Consider the following 23721-nt stretch of genomic DNA (forward strand, 5'->3'; position numbering starts at 1 on the left):
CTCTCACATCAATGAAATCAATCTGAAAAATATATACAATTTAAGAATTTTCAAGTAGCTCAAAACAAATTTTAACTCTCTCCTGCATTCTATATATAAAATACTGTCATCAGGTGAGAGTAATAAATGAACTTCAACTAAGTTTCCTGAAGTTCCAGCTACCACCTTAGGCAGACTGTGCCAAACAGCTAGGCTATTTCCTCTTCTTTTTAATTTAAGATTAAAAATACTAATATTCAAGATTGCATCTCTTATTAAACATAGCTTCTGTGTTCACAAATTAGCAGCTCTAAAGGTAAGAGAACCCTTTGTCATAAGACAGCAGGATTTGCTTTCAATGCATCAGACAAGCATGGAAAAAACAAGACAGTAACATGACCAAGTTCTTAGTTCTTATTAACTGTAAAAATAACAAAAATACAAAATAATGGGACTTTGTTATTAGGTACAACAGCAGCACTTAAATTTTAATAAATTCTGCTAGCCAGCAGTAAGCCTCTCATAAGAATCAGACAAAAAGTGTGGGAAATGTACAGTAAATGAGACAGTGACTTCAAGTGCTCTGGGTGCAGACTAATGATACTGCTGAGCCAATATAGTAATATCAACTGCCAAAAAGGAGCAATGCTATTCTCATCCAAACCGTGCATTTCCATCCTCTTTCTTCTGCTAACAACAGTGCAATGCCTGAGCCTATGGACACACTATCCACAGAGCCAAATTAGTAAAACACATAACCCCAAAAGCCCAAATCCCACACACTGAACCCTCTCCCCTGAACATCAAAGTGAGCAGCCCCTGGGCTTGTTTGTATCCCCAAGCCAGCTGACCCTCAGGTCAAAGCCAGACTTCTTTGGGCAGCAAATATCTGCTAGGTTGGCTTAGCTGCACTGTCTGATTTAATGGGAAAATACTTGCCTTTGTCTGAGACTGAGCCATAATTTTAAGATTCTGCAAAGGGTGTCAGACTACCAGACAATATAAAATTAAGGCATGATGAATCTTGGCTGGGAAGTTTAAATATATTCTGTTCTGACCCAGAATAAGATCACATTATCTGCTTTATCTACCTCATTCCCAGGTCCTCTGGCACACTGAGGATTCTGAGAGCAGTTGAGACTAATTAAACTTAATCCAGAATGGTTAAAGTTTGTATTAATCCAAAAGGGAATGCAAAAAGGATCAGCAGACTTATCCACTTTTTAAAAACAAAAAGTAAAAAGGCTTCTCAAAACAGTGGTTATGGGAGCTGCTCATCTCCAGCCTAGCCCCAGTCACCAGTAGCTTCTATCTGACAGCTGTTAAAGAGACAAAGCCAATGGTCTAGATGTGAAACCAAACTCTTTCTGCACTCCCACACCATATCTCCTTAGGTCAGGAGTAAAAGACACTTCTGGAAAAGCACCGGGATTCAGAGAGCTGCTCTCTTTATTCTGTCTGTTCTACCACCAAATATAGTGGTAGAAGTTCAGTAACAACAGAGCCACCATCCACTACCTCCATGTTTCTGGTAGAATTAAGCACTCTGATAAAATCTAAAATGGCTTTAGCTCCAAGGCTATTCCAGAAGGAATATTCAGTCCTTTTAAAGTGTTTTCACTGCTCCTGCAGAAAGATGTCATATTAGCATCAGAGTTTTGCTTTTCACTTTCTCTAGCATCTCCTGAATCTTCTGATACTCCATTTTAAAAAAGGTATTTGTGTTGCATTATTTCAGTCACAGTAGCAAAGACAGTGAGGAAACGACTGCTGTGGACCAATTCCTTGTCAGCCTAGGCTTACATGCACAGAGCATCAGGATAAACCAGCCATCCACTCTCTACTTCAGACTGAATAAAAATAAACACGTACACAACACAGTTTACAATTCTCAGGCTAGTGGGAGCCAATACTTTCATCAAACTAGCAATAAGCAACAGTATTCAGCTCCAGAAACAGCACACTCCTGTTTATTTCTGCTACCTACCTCAAGCTTTGAACAACTGAAGAATAATTATGCAGTTTATTAACCAGTCAGCTTCCTTCTCTGACACCTTTACTTTCCCTGCTCTGCCTCAGATCTTTGGTACCCAGAAAGAAGATCAAGCCTGGTTATAGGCACCAAAGGCCCTCCACCCAACCAATATGCCACACAAGAGTGTCAGCCTTAGCCCACACATCAACTGCAATCCTTTAAGGTTACTTGCTCATTAAGCACAATAGTCCTAAAATATGCACAATAGGTGTCAGAATCTACAGAAAGCACTCAGACTTCACTGATTTTCTTCTACCCTGCATATAAACTGATATTCCAAGTTGAACTCCTAGTAGCTGTGAAGAAAAGATTTGTAGACCTAACCCTCACCTCTAAAGAATCTGCTGATTTACCTGCTTTTGATGTTTCCAGCATGAAGAACAGAGGCAGTATCTGATCTCAGCAGTGGAAGTGAGACATTCAGCATCCTGCTCACACAACTTGGTTTTACAACACTGACAGGCCATACTTTTCAACCCCTCACAGATGGGGTCCTCATTTATGGCCAAGAGAGCTGCCTTCAGCAAAAGCAGTTTGAACTGTCTGGCCATAGTCTCAAACTGCACTGTTAAAATCAGATCTGTCAGCTTTGTAAGTTTTTTGGTACATTTTAAAAATAAACTACTAGGTAAACAATCTGTTTAATCTTTAAAGCATTTTTACTCTTTAGAAACAGCGTATATTACTCACCTTTGACTACAGGTAGCAAAGTGCTGTCATGATTTTAAGTCACTAACTATAACCTACACTCACACAGTCTTATTCCTGTCCAAAAACAAGGTAAGCAAAGGAGAATGCACATGTGCCATATGAGCACTTTAAAATACAAGCTTTTTGCTTCAGTGCCTCCGAAATTGGTAGCCTAATGCGACAGCCGAAAAATCAAATCCCAAACTTAAAGACTAAATAGAAATCAATTATACATTGCCTATAAAGCATCCAGTGCTCTGTATCACAGACAAGTAATGTGGTCAGTTTCTTTGGTCTGTCATCTCAGCACCATCCTCAATAATCATTAACAGCATATTTCTAATGACAAATTGAAGCAAAAGAAAACACAAAAGCACAGCTTAAAAGCAAGTTAAATGGTGCTTACCGAACACCTGGAAGCCTAGCACACAAGTGTATGTCATCCAATCTATATCCTTACAGTCAGAACGATTCCTGATTAGCTTACAGCCACTTGGAATGTCCCCTGTAAAAAAGTGAATGATGAGTTATGTAATATAGAGTTATATTTACATATGTGCTCTTCGAAGGTGCTAAGACAGTAAACCAATTCAGAATCACACTGTAGAAGCAAAGACAAAGCAATACCTTTTTCTAATTCCAGACACTCCAAGCTTTGCTTGGTATTCGAGTGACATTTACTTCTCATTTCCCTCTTCAGACCAGCATACCTCAAAAACACTTCCCTGCAGCTTGAGTCCCCTGCTACCTACTCTATAAAATGCTTTAATAAAGTCTGTAATAGAATAATTTCTCCTTCCTACCAGCTCCATTGACGTGCTAAAATTCAATCACTCAGGAAGCTCTCCTTTTAAAACAGTGAGTGACTACTGCCAGAGAGAGCCTTAGACTGCTTTTTGACTTCTAACTAGGGAAGGAAAGATTCTCCATCACACCAGCCCAACACTAATGGGTCACAGCTCTTTGCTTCCCTATACAGGCACCAATACTTCCCTTTGGTAGATTGAGATATTGCACTATCCAGATTTAAAACCTAAGTTGTGACAGGCAGAATGAACATGTTAAGGTGACAGATATTTAAACTGCTGGCTCTTCTTGCCTGTACAGAAACAGAACTACAATCCTCTTGGATCTATTTAAAGCCACAGAGACAAGAACACACACAAAAAAATTAAAATCAGACTGATATGCACTATGCAAGTTGAACTTTTGACATAACCACTATATGTTACATTAATATTTTCACATACTGAAAAAAGACAAAAACATTATTACCACGAACTCATTGAAGTAGTATTATTGCTTTGCTTAGTTTTCAACAATACCAGCCAATATAAAATTTTTAAAAAGAAACCCCAGAACAGAACAGTGGCACAGACCCACTGATTTTATTCCCCCAAAATAACTGGTATTGTTGACACTGATTAGACAACTGTATATATTATTTTCAATCTACAGAACTTTGGGCCAACATCAAAACGTAGTGCCACTTGTTCTGTAAATTCTATGCTGTTAAACTGATTTATGACCTTGTAAAGAAGTAACCTATATTTAGCATTGCCATTAGGTAATATGCAGCTCTGAATAACATCAAGATATCAGGTTACACAAGTTCAAATTGCTTCCTTTGTCAGTAAGCATTTTGTACAGTCCTGATCAAACACACTCTTCTAAATATTCTGACAGCTAATATGTACTTCTGTTACCAGTGTATTTAATTTCATACTTACAGTATAGTATTTCATAGTCTCCTGAGTTTGACATTATGTACTTGTTGTCCGGGGACCAGTCAAGGTGTGTAATATAGCTGGAATGTCCCTGGAGAAGAATGCAGTAACACCAATGTGAAACACTTATTTTAATTCAAACAGAGCAGGAGGTGCACCCACAGATAGGACAGTTAACAGCAAAAAAGCACGTCCCCACCCACCCCAGGTCTTCTGCAATTCACTTGCACTCCTTTACAGGCTCCTTACTCCACAGTGTCACAGTCGCTAACAGCTAAAAAAATGCAGGCTGGGCATTGTGCCTCTCCCCCCGCACACTTGTAAACTGTGTCCCTCTTGGACCCCAGAACGATTTACTCTTACAAGGTACATTGCTAACATATGGATGAACTCACATTTATTTGTACTTGAATTAAGGAAGTATACGTTGCTATTAATTGAGAAAGGCAAGTAACTTGCACAGGATCATTTTTAGATCCCAACAGAAAAGTGATGGCTGGGACTCGATTTTATTTCTCTATCCATTCAAAATAATTTCCATTAAATGCACCCACATTCAAATAACCTTTGCTCATCCTATAAACTTAGGATACCTCAGTTAAGAACCACCATGTAAAACTACAAGATCAAGGACTGGTGTAACAAGAATACCTTCGTAAGCTTTTTGAAAGTTTCTGCTGTGCTTCTTACACTGCGTGTATGTTAGTGCCAGCTTTGAAAGGAGTCTTCCCTATAGGCACAGGCTCATCTCTACAAGAATCAAAACACTTTGGCCTAATTGCTTAGTTATCACCATCAGGAGCACACTGAGGGCTAAACACCCATCTTTGTTTTTGAGGGAGAACCTAAATGCAGCTGGTCAGAATATTTTTCCTCTGCACGAACTTTTTTGTTGGTAGTAATAATAATAATTGTAATAATAAAGCTGAGAGGCTCCAGAGAAGCCACAAATTTGTATAAGGTAGGAATCAATTATTTCTCTGTAGAGGAAAGGGAAGGAAATTTTAAAAAGTGACATCCATGTCACACTTTTTTTTTCTTTATCTTCCCTTCCATTACTTCTTACTGCTCCTCTTCCCCTTGGTAAGACCATTCATTTTCTCCCCTTCCTAGTCATTCTGCCAGGCAACAAAACGCCACTTTCTTGATTGACAGACACCAATTCATCTCTCTCTCTCAGTGGGCATTATGAAGATGGTGTCCCTCGGCCCCCCACGAGGTCCTTTGGCCAAGCCTGCACCCACCATGCCAGGGCCATGCTGGAGCACTGCACTGGCTGCCGCACCACCCACCGCGCCAGCTTCCTTCACAGAGAGCTCTACCAGATGCTGATTGCTTCCAGAATTACACCCGTGTCTGTCTCCCTGTCCCCAGGTCCTCTGTGAGAGACTGCAAAAACATTTAGGAGAAAAGCTAGCCTTTAAGATTTATTTACTTATGAACTAGTCTCTGCCTGAAGCAGAGGAACTGTGTATTGACATAACTGCTTTGCAGTCAGGGGTGGGATATAGGATATCGACATGTAAACTTGGTATTTTGAAAAAAAAATAAATGCACAATTGGCTAGGATTTTTTCTCCCCCACCTTATTTTCCAAGTCTTCAAATTTGCAAGCAAACTCCAACATGGAAAAGAATTGGTCAGTCATTTACTAAATCCTGCCAGACATTTGGCAGCTGTTAAAATTCCTGGGGGCGGCGGGGGAGGGAACAAAGCAATTGGCCAGGGGGCTCCATGCTGCAAAATCCCTTCAGGCAAGCGATCACTGAACTATGAACTGGAACGAACGTAACATTGTCGTAATATTTTCAATAGGACGATCCCATTTTCTATTAAAATCTTTCTTTGGTAGCTGCCCAATGGTAACGTAACATTTTACTCTTTCATTTTCTGTACCTTTATATACAATGAACATAATTACTCGTATTATCACTGGCTAATAAAACTATCTGACTAAATGGAAACCCTCTCCTTCACTGGCAATGTTTATTTGTTTCAGACTTAAGTCATGCAAGGGTCAAAACGCCCACAGCCTATCGGACAGGCACACTTAATTATTTCAGGTTAAGTCCAGTATATCAAATACTTCAGCGTGGCTGCCTGTGTGGCTTTCACCCCACAGCCCTCTGGGTAAATGCACAGCACTTGCTTCTCCTTTGCTAACAGATATCTCTGATGCAAGGCAAACGGAGACAGCGCCAGCTACCCTGGAGCTGCTGACACGCTGGAAGTTCATACCCCAGCCCATACCTTCACATTGCTGTCTGCATAGCTGGAGCCCTCAAAAAACAGCTGCGCTAGTCAAAACGGTTGTTTCAGCTCATCTGAAATTCTTTCTGATCGCAACCAACACCATCCCTCACTGTGGAAACACGCTCGCAGGTCAGAGACTCGCCTCTCTGGCAGCAGCGGAGTGTCTGGTCGTGACTGGAAGGGGATTTAGATGTAACAGTGGGCATACAGCCCTTATGTGCAAGCTGATGCTGGTTCAGTAGATAAAATCCCTCTGAAAGTATTCATATAATGTATTGAAGTTGGAAGAAACAACCAGAAGTTGACTACCAGGAGGACTGAGTCATACTAGTCAGAGGTCACCCGCGAGGCCACTGAGCGACAGCAGAACGCCAGACAGACAGGGTGCCAGCGCCCAGGCACCGGCCAGGGGAGCACCCCGGGTCCCGAGTGTGCTGGGGTGCCTCCCCGCTGGGCATCAAGCTGGTAGGGTCCTGCCTGCGTTCTGGCGGGTGGTGGAGGGGGGGTGAGGGGCACCTGAAACCGGCCCAGCAGCCTGACGGTGCTCTCCGGTCAGCTAACACGCTGCTGCCTTCTGCACAAGCTGGAAGGGTCAGGGGAGCTCAGCCCCGACAGAAACCAGGTTGCTAATTTTGGCTTCTACATGCAGTCACTCAGGCTGAAAAAAATGGTTAACAGAAATCTGCTTTGAAGCCTTAATGCTTCTGCCTGAGTATAACAATGCTCATTTCTCCCATCCCAATTTTTACAAACCCCTTTCCTGCCAAGGCAGAGGGACAGACAGACAGATGCTGGTTTAAATTACAATGTGCTCTTTCCTGATACATAATACCTATGATATACAGAAATAAATGATCTCATACATCTTCAAAGAGCTCAGAGACCTTGAAGTACATAGCAAGCTAAATATTATATATGTTAAGATTAGCCATCTCTGAGTGATTTTATCTTTTATGGTTAAAGAATAAGTGATGGGGTGAAATGCTGTACTGAAGTGCAGCCTTCCGCTGCTGTCCACACCAGCCCCACTGGTCTCCTCTCCCCACTGACCTCCCTGTAGGCTCAGCCCCTTCCCCACCACCTGAGCTCCCCGTGAAGGTTGCAGATCTGATTTCTCATCTCACGACCGTTGTGCTACCAGCTAACCCCCTCACCACCCTGCATGGGGGCTGCAGGACACTGGCTCACCCCGTGCCACAACCCTGCCACTGGGGAGTCTCCACCACACCCAACAGCCTTCTCCCCCAGCTGCATCCCGTGCCAGCGCTGAGCCCTCCCCACCAGCCTGCACACCACAGGTATGGGGCAAACCCCCTGCTGCTGACCACCCTGGCAGCAGCTGGACACGGGCTGCTCTGCACCCCCATGCTCTAGCTATGCAGGGTGTCCTCAGCCAAATGATGGGTGAAATCTCTCAAAGACACCATGTGTGGCACTAAATGACCGGCTAATGCCTGTTTGTTTCCCCCTAACTAAGTTTCCACTGCAAGTCTTGCATCAAAGGTTGTAGAAAAAAATAATCTTAGAAATAAAAACCCCAGAACTCCCACAATTTAGCCTTACAGTCCCCTTACCTCCCATTTTCAAATTAACAAAGCAGCTTGAGAAGTTCTCGTATTTTTAAAACTAAAGAAATGCAACTGGTGACAAACATATGAAAAGTGTTTTGAGTAGGGGATGCATTCCTTAAAAAAAAATTCACATTTCAAATGTGAACCTATTCTTATGGTATCATTTGCAAATTCCATTAAGGTTCAGATATTATTTATGTAAATATTCCCACTACCCTGAAGAGACAGATGAACTTAAGGCCAGGATGTTAGATAACTAAACACCTTTTAAGGAAAAAAAGTATGTCTTTTCAGCACTGGGACAACCTCATGTGAGTGTAAGGACTAATATAACTCCATTACTTGTGCTACACTTAGATTTCTTTACCTTGTGCCAGAAATTTATTGTTAACGTATCCCCCAACTCCAAATTTTGTAGTAACAATTGCAGCTGAAAACAGTGCATATTTGCAGCCTCCAAAATTACATATTCTAATGAAATTCCACCATCTAATGTCATGTTGGTTCAAGGAGTACTTTACCAATAGAGTGAAAATACCCCCAAACAAGTGTAATATTTTCCCCAAAAGAGTTTCAGCATATAGGTACAAGGCATTTCTCCATCCTAGTGCTCTTCCCATTTCAATAAAAAAGTCAATAGTCTGAGAAATCAGTCATATTTGATGCAAGTGTTCGCCTAACACTAACGGTTGCAGAACCCATCAGACTGAAGTTTAAAATCAATCAAATGCTGAAAAAAACCCCATAAAATGTATAACCAAAACTAAAAATGGAAAAGCATCAATCTGGAGAGAGTTCCACTGCTTAACATCTTAGTGTATGTATAACATCAAAATGCAAGAACTGTTGATTATGTTTGCTCCAAAACTTACAGTGCATTTTCCGTATCTGCTATACTTTCTTCCATTTTCTGTTACTACGTAGAGGTAAATAAAGTTGTCATGGGATCCAACTGCAAGTAAGGTGCCATCTACAACACAAAATATTTGATATAAATCAACGGATTGTTTGTTTTCCAAATTTTAATGATTTCAGTTTATCACTAAGACAATAGTCTCAAACTACTGCTTACGAACTCCATTTAAGGATACATAACTGTTTACATTATGTTGTTTTTCAGCCAGTATCTGTTTACTTTGTGGGTATGGGTTTTGGGCAAGGTCTTTTACTTATGCTTTTTTAAAGTAAGTGCCCAATGGACAGGGTATAAATCCTCAGATTGCACTGGATTTGTGGAATTGTTGGCAGTGGGAAGGCTTAAGTTTTCTGCATCACAAAAAATGCAGAACTCTACAGTTAGCTTTGGAGCAGAAGATTGCATATAAATCAGCATTAAATAATGCCTAAAGAAGTAGAGCATTCAAGCATTCTAAACAGTTTTCCAACCTGTGTTGCCTCCATTTAAGAAACAAATTATATGGACAAGAGTTGCCTTGAATCGTGATCAAACGCCTCCAGTGTCAATGAACATCAGTGCTTTAAAATAAATTGCTGTGCTTGGCAGATGTGGCAGCAGCAGAGGAACATTTTGCCCACTGACATGGCATGTTATCCAAATGCAAACCAGAAACAGAGTTACGAGAGTGTTCTTCCATCCAGTTTTAACAGAGAGGAGTCGGCCTCTGATGATCTGTCACGTCATGTCTGAAGAGGAGACTCAATACTGGCTTAGACTCCATATAATCCCATAGCAAATACTTAACAGACACCTCTGACTTGCAGACAGACCTGAGCTTAGTTTTATGGTTTTGTATTAATAAACTTCAAAAGTAACTAAGAAGTATATTAAAATATCACAGATATACTAAGCTTTTTAGAGACTTTTCTGTTAACCTGTCAACTATTTAGTTAAGAACTTTTAATTTTTCTGGGAGCAAAACTAACATTTATTATAACAGTACAGCTCAACTTGAAAGAAAGGCTGAGAAAGGCGACTGTAACATCTGCAGTTACAGAACTCCAAGAGTTAGCATACACAAACCAACCTGTAGCTAGTGTTCAGTTATATATCAAGCATCTTAGACGATTTTTTTCCAAAGCTCTGCCTTTTCTAGTGACTGAGTAGTTTAACACCGTTTATCAGAACAGACATGTCACTTATCAGCAATTATTCTGAATGTACAAGTCTGCCTACCTACTGAGTAGCGCATCACTGAGAGCTGTTCGTTGCCATCGGTGTGTATTGAAACCAGATCCCTTGTTTCCGCATCCAAAACAAACCACCTAGAGAGAGGAGAATTCCAGTGAGTACCACTTCCACTAAATAAAAAAACAAGCAAAAGAGCAATAATCACTGCCTGCCTTCATCTTCTCAGGCTAGCCCCTCAAGGGCAGCACAGTGAACATCTGTTTTTAATGGAACGCTTTTCTGGTTCACAAAGTGATACAAATTCCAGTGAAGAATATATACAAGATCCTAAATACAGCCCAATTTTTCCCCCTTCCCTTGAACACTGTAGTAATCACCAAAATGCCTACTGAATGATGAACATGCTACCAGATAGCTAATATGACTGCACTTTATCACCTGAAACCCTAAGGCTACAGCTAAATTTTAATCTACTCCTACTTCCCCATTTGAAGAACAGCTTTGACATAAAAACTGATCTTTCAATTTCTATGAAGCAAAGTTAAAAAAAATTAAAAGTAGAAGCACTAGGAGGGAGTGGAAAACACTTCCACACTCATTTTAAACACAAAGTATATTCTAACTTGGTACTTTCCCCTCAGTCCTTTCCATTTCTATGAATAATTTTATCAAACTAAGAAGGAATAACCATTTACTGAAATTTGATGGTTCATAACCTAGCATTATTTTTAATTTTCTGCTTGAATGGTTTATAACTAAGGTGATAAATGGCATTTTTTATTATTTAACAATAACTTTTAACCTGCAATATTAGTTATGAGGTGCATGTAAAAAGCTGAGAGAAGCTTACAAAAACTCAGTGTCCCGTACACCAAAATGGCCACTGACAGCAAGATGGGCAAGATCAGCAGAATCTGAGCATCTTGCAGTGGTTCTGATGCCCACCTAACTCCTACATTCAGTGAACATTACAAAACAAAGACAACGAAAACTTAATAAAAATATATATACATACATGCATATCATGAAAATGTAAGATATCAACATGGCTAAATACATTAAAGCTGTACTCAGAATTTAATTTCTTTGCTCCAAACTTCTGATCTCACAACCATATGCACATGCCACAGCCAGGTTTCCATCCCTAGTGGCAAATGGCAAGTTCACACACTGTGGAAACGAGTAAGTCAATTCTACCTGCTGCCTCATAGTGAACTCAGTGGAACACTGCTAAAGCTAGGACCATTTAATTCCATAACAAACTTATATAACCTAAAATAAACTCCAGGAACAACAGCACACATCACTTCTTTCTATGGATGGAGATGAGATTCCAGCTCGTGCTGATGCAGTGTCCAGCAGCTAGGTATCTGGAAAGTGGCCTGGTCCCAATGGCTTAAAACCAGCTTGTGGTTAGAGAACCACATGAAAGAAATTAAATGACAGAAACATTAAAAAAACCCAGCCCCACATGCCACAGACTGCTGAGTAATCAGTGTGCAAGACAGATGGAACCAGTGGAAACCAGCTAATATGTTTGCATTGGACAGCAGCAGAAATTACGCTCAGAGTTTCTCTGCTGTAATCCTCTGCTGAAAGTGGACTTTTGATTTCCAATCTACACAGTGAAGCTTCGCAGGTTCTCTGAACACATTAGGAGTTACAAGTTGTTATTCTGCTATTTAGTTCAAACTATCCCCCATTTGGCTCTGTGAAATGCTTCACTAAAACGTTGCCTGGCTGATAACCCTGATAGGGGTGTGGACATTAAAGAACAAAACAAAATAAATAAATAAAAAACCCAAGCAAAACCACAAAAGGGTTTGGCAGGGGACAAGAGAGAGGGTACCTATGACATTTGGCCCCCATAGAAAGAAAAACAATCACTCCATCATGACAGCAAAACTGCTCTAAAAGTACATCCTGATGGGATGACAAGAGAAGTGTGAAGAACATGTGGAAGCATCACTGAGTTGAAGTCATCCGGTTTTCAAAGCAACACAAGAAGCAGGTCTGAAAGCCAATGCCCCATCGTCTCATTCTTATTTTGTGTTCTCCTGAATCCAGCACAGGGTGGAGGCTCCTCACTGCTTCAGCCCAGGTGGGTGACACACCTCTTGTGCCCAGACAGCAAAACAGGAGATACGAAGACCTTTTGCTTTACCAGAAAACTTAAGCACTATACTGTAAAATCTATTTCTCTAGCAAGATGACACAGAATGATGCCTGTTTGTTCATCCTGAACAACATAATTGCTGTGCCTGGGTATAAAAACTGATGATCAGCACAGTAACAACCAAAAGCAGCCTTCTCCCACAAAGTGGATGGGTACCCCCTTCCCCTGCCCTCCCACAGGTGACCATGCTGCACAGCGCTTCTGCCCTCCGTGTCCCAAAACACACAATCAAGGCAGGGCAGGGCGGCTGCTGTGGCAGGGACCTGCCTCTTCATGCTGGCCCTGAGCCCGGCTCTTTAGGTTGGTCTTTTGAGGCTGTTACCTGAACCAGGTAATCCTTCAGTTAATATTATGTAAAATGAAAAATACCCAAAGCCTAAAATGCAGACATTAAAACATGCAAAACTTCCCTATTTTACTGAAAGCACAGATGTGGTATTGTGTGGTATCAAACATAACGCAAAACTTCTGCTGATCTCAAGAGTGCACGCTGAACTTCATTTGGCATCAGGAAACAGCATTTTGTGACATCAGTCCTTCTCCAGAAATAATTCTGAACAGGAGATACTAGCAGCAATCTTAGCTGACCATGGAAAGAGTCAGTGCACCGTGACAATTTTGGTAACAGTTTAAGAAAGGAAGCACTGGTCACATCTAGCTCAGCTGTTTCTGGATGCTTCCACAAGCTGTAATCAGACATGCTCTCTTTTATCTTCCAAGCTCTCCCAATGCCGTGGCAAACACTGCAAGTGCCAGCCAGAAAGCCCGTCTCCATGAAATGTGTCTTCAGTCTAGCAGCTACAGCAGTTCATCAACATGCCCCACACAGGTCCTCCTCCCAAACAGCTGGGCTCCACCTCAAGACTGCGTTTTGGGAGAGGATTTTCCTTCCAACACGAAGGTATGCAACATGCAAACCACAGATGACCTTGACAAAGTCCTAAGGGCTGTGAAACACAAAGCTTGGCTGCCAAGTGAACTTCTGATCTGTAGATCAGATTAAATAAATGGACAAGTGGTATCCCAGCTGTAAGATAGTGGCTCTTTCACTTTTTCTGATTTTTATTGATTTTTCTCCCAATTGTTACCAAAGATAACATGCTTAACTTGTTTGTGAGTTCATGTAAACAAGACAGAACTTCTGCCATTTTCATCTGTTTCTTGTCTTCCCATTCCTTTGCTTAAAAAAAATGTTTTTAGAAACAAAAACCCTTAGACTACTCTTTTTTGAAAAACAAATTCTGACCCATGGCAGACATTTATTACTGATAATTCACATCTGTGAATGTTGAATTTTTCTGATTAAATCACCAGGGAAAAGGTATTCCAAAGTTGTAATATATTTCTGCACTTAACACTCGCAACTCCCATGCTTAGTTAATACTGAATGTTGAACCTGCAAAGCATTAATCAGAGTGAACAAACGGACCCATCTTAAAAGATTGGTTCCCTGGGTTATTTAGGCTTCTTCATCTTAATACCACAACAGATGCTGAAACGGCATAAATCTCAATAGCTCTACTGACTGACTTATCTCCTTGTGGCTCTGGCTTACACTGGTCTTGTCCTTCAGCCTTCAGTTTTCGTAATAATATTAGTATTTTTGTAAGAATCTTACTAGTCTTTTTTGTCTGCAATGCTTTTGAGTACTCACATGCATAGCACTCAAGATATTCTATGTATGTCACAGAAAGGTCTACTACCCTGCAAAAAATACCACTGGCAGCATGGCAAAAGGATCTGTATAGTGCCTTGAAAAACCCTGTTTTCTGGTAGGATTTCTGTTTGCCAGTCCTTTTTCCTTTTCCAGCTGTGCACTTCCAGAAAACAGCAGGATCCACAAAAAGTATTAGTTCTCTCCAAACCAGGCTTAATCCCAGACAACTGATGATCAGGCACACAGCAGGTATTCAAAGAAGTGGTGACAAAACCTGCAACAGGCCATTTGCAGACAGCCCAAAAAGGGAAATGATACTGAAATACTCATCATGGGAACTGGTACATGAAAAACACACCAAAACCACGACATGTTGGCCTGATAAAAACACACCGCTGTGAAACAACAGACAAGAATGGGGAAAGAGGTAGAAAATTTAGTTTTCTTCAGATGTCACAATTTTAACCATCAAATCCAACTTTCTTAAAGCTCCATTCCCTACCCCTGTCTTACTAACCTCCATACTGGAATCAGAGCAGCACTAGAATGGCAACAGATAGACACATCCAAGGTTTGGGCTTATTGAGTCCTAAACAGATTAGACTCATTTAACTAGCATTTTGGGCTACAAATCAAGTTACTAAATGACTTGTTATGGGTCTGAGATTATTTTCTCCTACATTAATTGAGATACATCTTGCAGTGCTCATTCCTTGGGAAATAACTCCCTTGGACCAGATTATCTGGCAGAGAAAGCACCATGGGATGCCACTGGTTAGGCAGTAAATTTAAAAATGGTCTGTTTATCTTGATTCGCAACTCTATTTATTTCTCATGCACTTGTACACTTACCAGGCTTCATTTCAATTCAGATTCATTTGTATATCTCAAACCTATCATTGAATCACAATTTCAGAAGATGATAAAATATAATGGTGAAAATATAATGCTTAGTTCCAAGAAGAACAGGGTAAAAAAAAAACAAAACACAAAACCCCAAGGCCACCATCATAAACTTTTCCAACACAGTATAAACTGGTTGCCTCAAATAACTTAAAAATAAGATTTTAAACTGTAAAGTGATGAACTGAAAAAGTAACGTTAAATGCTCTGGAAGGGGGGAAAAAAAGAAGTCAATCAAAATCAAACAACAGACTGAATGCTTTATCTGCTCAATATGCCTTGATTGTGTTTTGATGCAATTTCAAAAAGTCTAATAACTCTCAAAAAATGTAGCCTGACTTTCTTTTCCCTTTTCCCTGTTTCAAGGACTATTAAGCCTGTATCTTCTGTTTAATGAAGGTAGAAACACTTGTTCAATTTAATGCTACAATTAGATGAAAAAATGGAAAGGTACAACATGGAAACCAAATATACAAGAGCTCAGCAAGATCTTCTTAGGAAGGTAAACTAGGTTTTCTAGCCTGATGTTACACCTAATGAATTCAGTGCAGACTGCATCTTCATCTTGAAGAAGGAAATTCCCTAAAAAGTACTGAACATTTTCTTTTTTCAGGAAAGTTTAACGGTGTTGCACATGCTCAGCACTTTCTAAAAAGAAAACTTCAAATGATTTTTAGGCATGAGGTTAGGTGTAAAATAATTTCTAGAGGATGAATTAAATACAAAAAAAAAATCCCAATTTTCTTACATGCACTATGCATTATTTTATCATCAAGTTGTCAACCATGAGGTATAACTGAAAAACAGAATAAAAATGCTACCAGATTTAATATCTGCTCCTCTTGCCTTTCTAATACTATGAGTACCCTGCTTTTTCTTTTAACTGGTACTTGCTAAAAATCCATTGCATGAGACTCCTTTTTTGGGAGATGATACCCAGCCAGAGTTTGACTAGGAATTAAAACAATTTTTCTTCCACCCCTGAAAGGAGCTTGAGTTAAAAGAGACAGCTTGTGTTTTGATAGCTTTCAAATACGGAATGCTTTCAGGAACAACGTGACCAGCTCAATAGCACTTCATTGCAGCAACGTGCCATGTTGAAATCTGCTTACACAAAAATCAAAATACCAGCCTGTTCATTTGCCCCTCCACATCAATTTAAAAGATTGCAAGTGTGTTTGATTCGTGAAAGAGAAAGATCTGTAATGTACCTGTCTTATAAACTAATGTAACATACACACACAATATTAAAATATACGATACTTGGTAAAGCCAATAAGGAATGCTCATGGAAACCCCTGCAAAAACATAGTTTAAAAAAAAATTTAAAAAATCAAGATCACGGCTTTCGAAGAGTAGTTAAGAAAATAAAATAGCCTAGCGACACTCAAATAATCCTTCTGTCTTCATCTAACCCATGTAAGAAAGATCTGCCCCCTTCCCCCAAGCATTTTAGGCTATATAACCTCAAGCAAAAAGAATAAAAAGCAAATGAATTCCAATTATAATATGTGTAGTATCAAACTGTCTCCTTTAAACTTTCAATCATCACAACTCAGTCGCAAGGCATTTACCTGCCCGAATGCGTTCCTATCGCCACCACTGCTCCACTGGGATGGAAGTCAGCACAGTGCCCCGGTTCCTGAACAGAGAGGCACAGACATGTCATTCACCCGCCCGCTCCCTTACGGTCAAACAACTCTCCTTACACCAAAGCTACCCTAAACATGTGAGGTGAACTGACACAGGAAAAACCAATCAGTTAGCAGCATGTTTCTAATCCTCAGACAGGTTTTCTTTTAATGTATCAGTGACATGCACAACATGACCTCCCTGAAAGTAGAAAGCCTGAACTTCTGTGTAAAAAGATACTTTTGCTTGGGTGTTAGGTCAGATCTAGCTAAAATATGAAATGAACAGTAAGGAAGGACATCTAAAGTCAAACCTTGCACAACTGTATGATATCCTCTTCAGATTGTTTGAAAAATTGGGAAAAAAGTTAAACTGTTAACAAGAACAAAGGACTAAGTTTTATTCAACGCAGATTGTCAGAATGGCATCAGACAATGGTAACCAGATTACAGTCTATACAATGTCTGATGAGCCTGGGTAAGTCTCTCAAAGATTCCAAATAGCTGTTTTTAAATCTGTAACTACAGGATCTTTGCTTCTCTTGCAATCAGATGGGACAAAGGCGTTGCAGAAAACGAATGCTTTTTCCTAATTTCCAGCTTTATATTTAACATTAAAGGGTTGACATACGTCTAGCAGCCTGGTCCATTCCAGTGTGTGGTCCACAGAGTTCCACATACAAACTTGCCTATCTTGGGCACATGTTAAAAATAAGTCTTTGAAAGGGTGGGATGCCAGTCCCCACAGTTCATCTGTATGTCCCTGGAAAGAAAACACATACGATTTACCAATGAATAAAATAAACAATCTTCAAATAACACACCAGCAAGGAAAGCCTTTACATTTTTGGGTTAATAGTTTAAAAAAAGTTGTGCTCACCTGTACCTCTACTAGGAAACCATCGTTAAATGTTCCCCGCAAAACAAAGTTTCGTGAAGTACCCACTAAAAATTGATCTGCTTTTCCTTCTGCTACTGCTCTGATTGTTCCATACTGGTCAGGAACCTAGGAAAAGAAACATCTGTAAAACCACATCATGCATCTTGACAGGTGCTTATTTTTGAAGGCTGCAAATAGTGCACAATGGCAGTACCAGAACAGCAGTTCTCCCAGTAAAAAGGAACAATCTAATTGTGTATACACTAGATCAGGACTTGACCTCATTTATTTGTTCAGTACAAGCATACAAGACAATCTCACTCCAAAGCAATCACAATTATGTCATTTGAATAGGTCTCAGTAGAAAAAAATTACAAATTAAATTACATGGATTTTTAAGTGTGAAATACACAAAACAAGTGCACTCCACAACCTCACCCTATCTTGTAAGGATAGAAATAATACATAGTTACTGTTTACTCTCCAAAACACGTTGTGCAAAATAAGAAAAATTTTCTAGCCCACAATAAATGCTTCCTGAATTTTTTAATGCTTCCTGATTAGCCTTAAGTAAATGTTCATATGCCTTATGTCAGCAATGACTCTGAATTTCACTGTTTATTGCATGCTTGAATTCTAATACACTGCTTTATTCTACAGTATGCATTTGTTTGGTTTTCTAAACAATTTACCTTCAGAAAATGCACTAATATTAGCCAAACAAGATAGAAAACCAATGCAATCATTCACAAAATTGTCTGTCAGGGTTCTGGTAATATTTCTCAACATAAAAAATTAGCTTTAACATAACATTATTAACAAAAGGAAAACAGAGACACTGATATGAATAGTGTGTTACTTAAGCCTAAGAGCTGTAAATGATAGTCAATGCTTACTTGCTCTCAGCCATGTTTTCTAAAGGTCAATATTAGATTCAAGGTAATAACAAACTCTAGATGGAACTAAACATACATGTTAAGGAACAAATGCTGCTATAAATGGACACTAGGTAAGTGGAGTAAACCATTATTAGAACAACTGTTTAAGAACAGAGGAGAACTGAAGCCTCACATAAGCTCATTTATAGGCTGAAAATTTAAACACTTTTACAATACAACATTGTCATCCACTTAAAAAGACAGCAACCAGAAGATACTCTATCACCCCAACTACCAACCTCCAATGGGTGGGGAGGTCTTGCTAGTCAATAACTTGCTCAAGGCAACTTCCTTGTCACTCTTGCTTTCTTACCTCAATTTCCCTTTCGGGATTCAAATCATGATCCCACAGGATGATCTTTCGGTCTTTCCCACCTCCAGTTAGCAGCATCCCATTCCTCATTTGACAGAGTGTGAACACACTGCCATCGTGAGCTTTGATTTGTCTGCTTATCTGATATACTCCTACATGCACAAAAAGAAAACAATAAAGAACACCACTTGTTTTTTCACCTGGGGTTTACAAGAAGCTGTGCCTTTTGGCAGAAGAATAAAGTAACTGTATAATAAATAATTACATTTGGACTGTCATGCTATTAGTATTGCATCAGTATTGCAAACACAAGGTGGTAGTGTTTTCTTGCAGGATTAAAAGATAAAACAAAGGGCCTGCCTTTCTGAACAGACACTTTTTTGGAGATTGATTGTCCTACAACTTGTGAAGGCAAGAACAACAGCTATTTGCAAAATGCTTTCCTTTCTCTGTTATCCAAAGGAACACAGTTCTTCCATATGCAAGAAAAACTGTCCTTTAGTGTCAATAAATATTTAGAAAGTCATCATTAGAAAAGAATTAAAGTTATTTTATTAAAAGAAACTCAAAGACTTGTTGTCTAGAGTCTTATGGGAATAAAAAGCAAATTATTTATAGCAAAGTTTCCAGGATGCATGAATCTAATATCTAATGCTGGATGTTGCCTCATTTAAAAATAGTATAACCAGCATTTGGAATCTATCAATATAGCAGTCTACCCAAAGGAAAACACTAGGAAGAATGAAAGAGAGATGAGAAAATTGAACAACAAAGGTAGCAAAGGAAGCCTTTTGCATCCTAATCAGGTCTTCATGTCAAAAAGAACTGCTGTAGGAACGTATATTTTTTAAAAAGCAAGAATCCGGTATTTTGAGACTTGCATATTTTCAAATAGCAGTCACAGAAAAAGCCTAAAACACCCAAATAAATACGAGCTTAACTTCGCTGACTCTGCTCAAGTCAGTTCGTCAGCATGCTCTCACACTGTGAAAAAGAGTTTGAGATCAAGTCCTGTGACCAATCTAATGTGATAAACCAACTAAAAGATCCCAAATTCAATTAAGCCAAAGTAAATAAATGTCCTACTCGATATCTTCTAAGATTATACTGCGAAAAGGTTATTTTTGCACAAGAACTTCAAAATTAAACATCGGATAATTTGTTATATTACTTTTCCATTGCAGTTAGCTTAAAAGACTAAGAACAAGATTTACCTACAAAAACAGACTTACCGTTAAAAATTTACTTTTTACATGAATGTTTTCCTGGCATACCAATTTAAACCAGACAGTTTGAAATAGCTGCCAAGTAAAATAAATTATCCTTGAATTTAGAAGTTACCTTAGGGCTCAACTGTGCCAGTTCTGCATATGCTGGGTAACAAATCATTTTCCTTTCTTTTTTACAAAAGGTTTGCCCTAAAGAGTAAGTTTAACCCAAATTTCAAATAAGATGGGTTTTAAAGTATATTTTACAGCCAAGATGAGTATTTGCTAAACCAGATATTGTTATTTGCATAACTGGTACAACTAAGCATTATATCTTTCCTTCACATACAAGTCATAATAACATCAGCTTCCACACTTAATGGTATTCCTCTGAGAGAAAGCATGGTACAACATATGCCTTAAGAGGCAAAGGTAGCCTGCAGAATTCCTCAAACTGATCCTACAGCCCTTTTCAAATCTCAAGATGAAAGGAAAGCTGATTAAGTGCACATTTTTTTAAATGCAAAACTTTTAGATAAAGTAGTTTTCATTTATTTCAGCCAGTCTCATTAATTATTGAGAAACTCTAGATTTCTCTTAAGTCAGCAAATTCATGAGGCTTGAAGGAGTTTAGTACCACTTGTTAATAATAGGAAGTGCACACCCTTAGTTCAGGCCTGTTTCCCTACTCCTTTTCTTATGCAATCCTTTATGTTTGCCTTCTACAGACTATCTAACATCTGCGATTAACTGTGAATGTATCCTACCTTTAGGTCCTTTTCCTGGAGTAGATTCTACAGTAGTTTTGCCCCATATAAGTATTATCCCACCTGAGTCTCCAGTGAGCACATCACCATTTCCCAAAAAAGCCAAACACTGAACAAATTTGGGTTTTTCATATTTCTGAAACAAAATAAGTGAAAGAAAGGGATAATTGCTTGTACTCTTTACATAATTAGTATAATGTATTCACACCCATACACCCTGTATACATGTAAGCAGAATTTAACCTTTTTTGTTTGTTTACCTCTCTGCTCAGTGAGTGATAACAATGGAGCAAATTTATAGAAAGTGTGAGCAGATCATTCCATTGATTTAAAACTGACCTGATATCAAGACATTCTTACCCCAAATATCCCCTGCTTCCTTGATAATGAATTGCCACTCCATGTCCAGAAAAATATATGAGATTTGCCACATGTTATTATGGTATTTGCATCAGTTGGATGGAATTCTACAGCAAGAACAACTTCATTTGTAGTCTGAAATAACATCAGAAATAGTATTTATTCAGATGGCACATTAACTACTAGAAAAACATGTAAAATCCCAAGTTTCAGAACAGAGATTTAAGGAACCAGACAGCTCATTGTATACTTGAAAGAATCCGTAAGTGTTCCATGTGAAATCAACTGTCTGAATGACCGCACATGTCGTTTTATATATATTGATTTTTTACATCCATAAGAGATCTTTACAAAAATGCAGTAGAAAACTCAGGGTGTTACATTCACTTTTTAAGTCACAAAAAGCTCCTAACCTCTGGAATAGCTAAGACTTCTGCCATGGGAAGTGAATGATGTATAAAAGACACTTTTCTGGGTTGAAATATCTGCTTCATCTTCACACAGACTAGTTTGCTATTCTGGATCACAAAGCTGTGACAGAGGCAATTGAAACAATGGTAACATAGTAGGATTGTATCCATCATTCTCTTTCTGAAAATCTATAGAAATTCCTTTGGGTTCTTTTTTCCTCTCCTTTCCTTCTCACGAGGACAAAAAAGAGAAGCCTGCATAACTCAAAACTCTGAAACATAGGGTCCCACCTTTGTATTTTTACTGGCTGCATAGGCTCTTACTGAATTACTAACACCTCAGTGAGTATTTTATCCTCTACCAACAGATTTTACAAACATAACAAACTAACTGGTCATTTATCTAACCTCTAATAGATATTCAACCATACTGTCTTTGAAGACAATCTCCTGGAGGCAATGACTCTATAAAACACTTAAGTAAATGCATCAATGCATTTACTTCTGAGGGATTTAAGCCCATGCTTTAAAGGAGGGTACACAAAAGTGCTGCTGAATCAGCACCTGTGGGTGTACCCTTTCCCACTTCACCACTTGGGCTCACTTCAGGAAAATAACCTTTTTAAGTTTCATTTTTTGTTATTGGTCATAGTTATTGAATTAAGCTTCTCACACACAGTTTCCTCCACATGAGCAGATCTGCTATATCCAAAAATTGTATGAAAACTAAGGACTGAAAAATTCAGTGGAGTTCAGCTGAGAAAAGGCTTCTGTTTTGCACCCCAGCTCAAGGGATGAAACTCTGCTCCTACCACTTATTGAGGAAGGCACTTGAGATACTGCAAGATCAAGTTCTAAATGTGAGTAAGTACTGAAGGGCAAGCTGTCCCTGCCAAATTGGTTTTAGCCAATTTTGAAACACCAAGGAAGTCCCTGGAGAGTGAAAATAGTCAAAACCAATGTCAATAAAAGGGGAAATACAAGGCATATGCCAAATAGCTTCACATGAAATATCAGCAAGGAAATTAAAATACTGACATAGAATTACATTAAAACTTACAGAATAGAATATAATTAGTATTGGTTAAAATAACTTAAAGAAAATGGGTCAAAACAATCTGAAATTTCAAGTTTGTAATCGTATAGACATATATGCTGGTCTGATTCATGATTTAAAAATTTTAAAAATACTCAGTTCCACATCCATGTAATAGCTCCGTGCTTGATATTGCATGATGCAAAGCAAGATGTCTCAAAATATGGACTTCATTAGCAAGTTACTATTGGATTGGGTGTTTCCAGAGGAATAAACTTTGAACAAACATTGAGCACGACACCTCTGAATGCTACTCATCAATCAGAAATTTAGAAGACTATGAAAGAAACAGGAAAGCAGACAAGACTGCAATCTACAAAAGTACTAAAGGACTTCAAATGAGAAGAGACACATGTACTGAGAATCAATGTCTGGAACTAGATTCAGGCAAAAATGAAAACAAGAAATGTCTAAAAGTATTTTATTTTTTTTTTAATAAACAACTACAGACTGAATCATCACTTCAGTTTCTTGAAGTTCCCAGGATTTTTTTTTTTTTTTTTGTTAGGAAAATATTAGAGAATTGCTTTATCTGGATTGCCTCTTAGGGGTGAGTAAAATGTAATTGTAAGTGCTTCAATATTCAAAACCCTTCCAATATACAGGTTAAGAATACATTTCTTTTCTGCCCTTACACAAGCCAGCAGTATAACACAGTTGCAGTTTCCAAGGACGATCAAATTTGTGTGTCTCAAACTGTTGTATTTATGGGAATAAAACCACTTGTATTTCAGAACGTTAATTTGTGCAATAATTACCTTTATTTCTGCTATTTTTGATTTCCTCTGCCAATCCCACACAGTGAGCATATGCTCATTTGAGTCATCAATTACACACAAATGAGTACCAGAATCCTAAAGGAAAAAGAAAAAAGGAAGTGCTAACAAAGTGATATCATACTCCACCAGAAACAAGGCAGGGCAGTAGTATTTTAAAAAAACACAAAGGTAGAAATATAAATTAAACAAGTCTTTTTAAAGTAATTATAAGCTCGATATATCTGGTATTTGCCTTTTCTCTTACCGACAGACATAGATTT

The 23721-nt window shown here is 38.8% G+C and overlaps 1 protein-coding gene across 6 annotated transcripts in view; it reads right to left on the bottom strand.

Moving 5' to 3' along the window:
• EML4 (EMAP like 4) overlaps positions 1–23721 on the bottom strand; it is a 165287-nt gene that overhangs the window by 4705 nt on the left and 136861 nt on the right. For all 6 annotated transcript variants that reach the window (XM_074863605.1, XM_074863604.1, XM_074863602.1 and 3 more), the window contains 11 exons: positions 23441–23536; positions 21177–21311; positions 20817–20952; positions 18842–18993; positions 17591–17716; positions 17342–17473; positions 16654–16721; positions 10389–10477; positions 9127–9224; positions 4435–4522; positions 3111–3209 (listed from right to left, as the gene is read on the bottom strand). In XM_074863605.1, coding sequence (XP_074719706.1) covers positions 3111–3209; positions 4435–4522; positions 9127–9224; positions 10389–10477; positions 16654–16721; positions 17342–17473; positions 17591–17716; positions 18842–18993; positions 20817–20952; positions 21177–21311; positions 23441–23536 — 1219 coding nt within the window. The remainder of the gene's footprint in view (positions 1–3110; positions 3210–4434; positions 4523–9126; positions 9225–10388; positions 10478–16653; positions 16722–17341; positions 17474–17590; positions 17717–18841; positions 18994–20816; positions 20953–21176; positions 21312–23440; positions 23537–23721) is intronic.

This window comes from Strix uralensis, chromosome 3 (assembly GCF_047716275.1).
Source record: "Strix uralensis isolate ZFMK-TIS-50842 chromosome 3, bStrUra1, whole genome shotgun sequence".
Classification (NCBI taxonomy): domain Eukaryota; kingdom Metazoa; phylum Chordata; class Aves; order Strigiformes; family Strigidae; genus Strix; species Strix uralensis.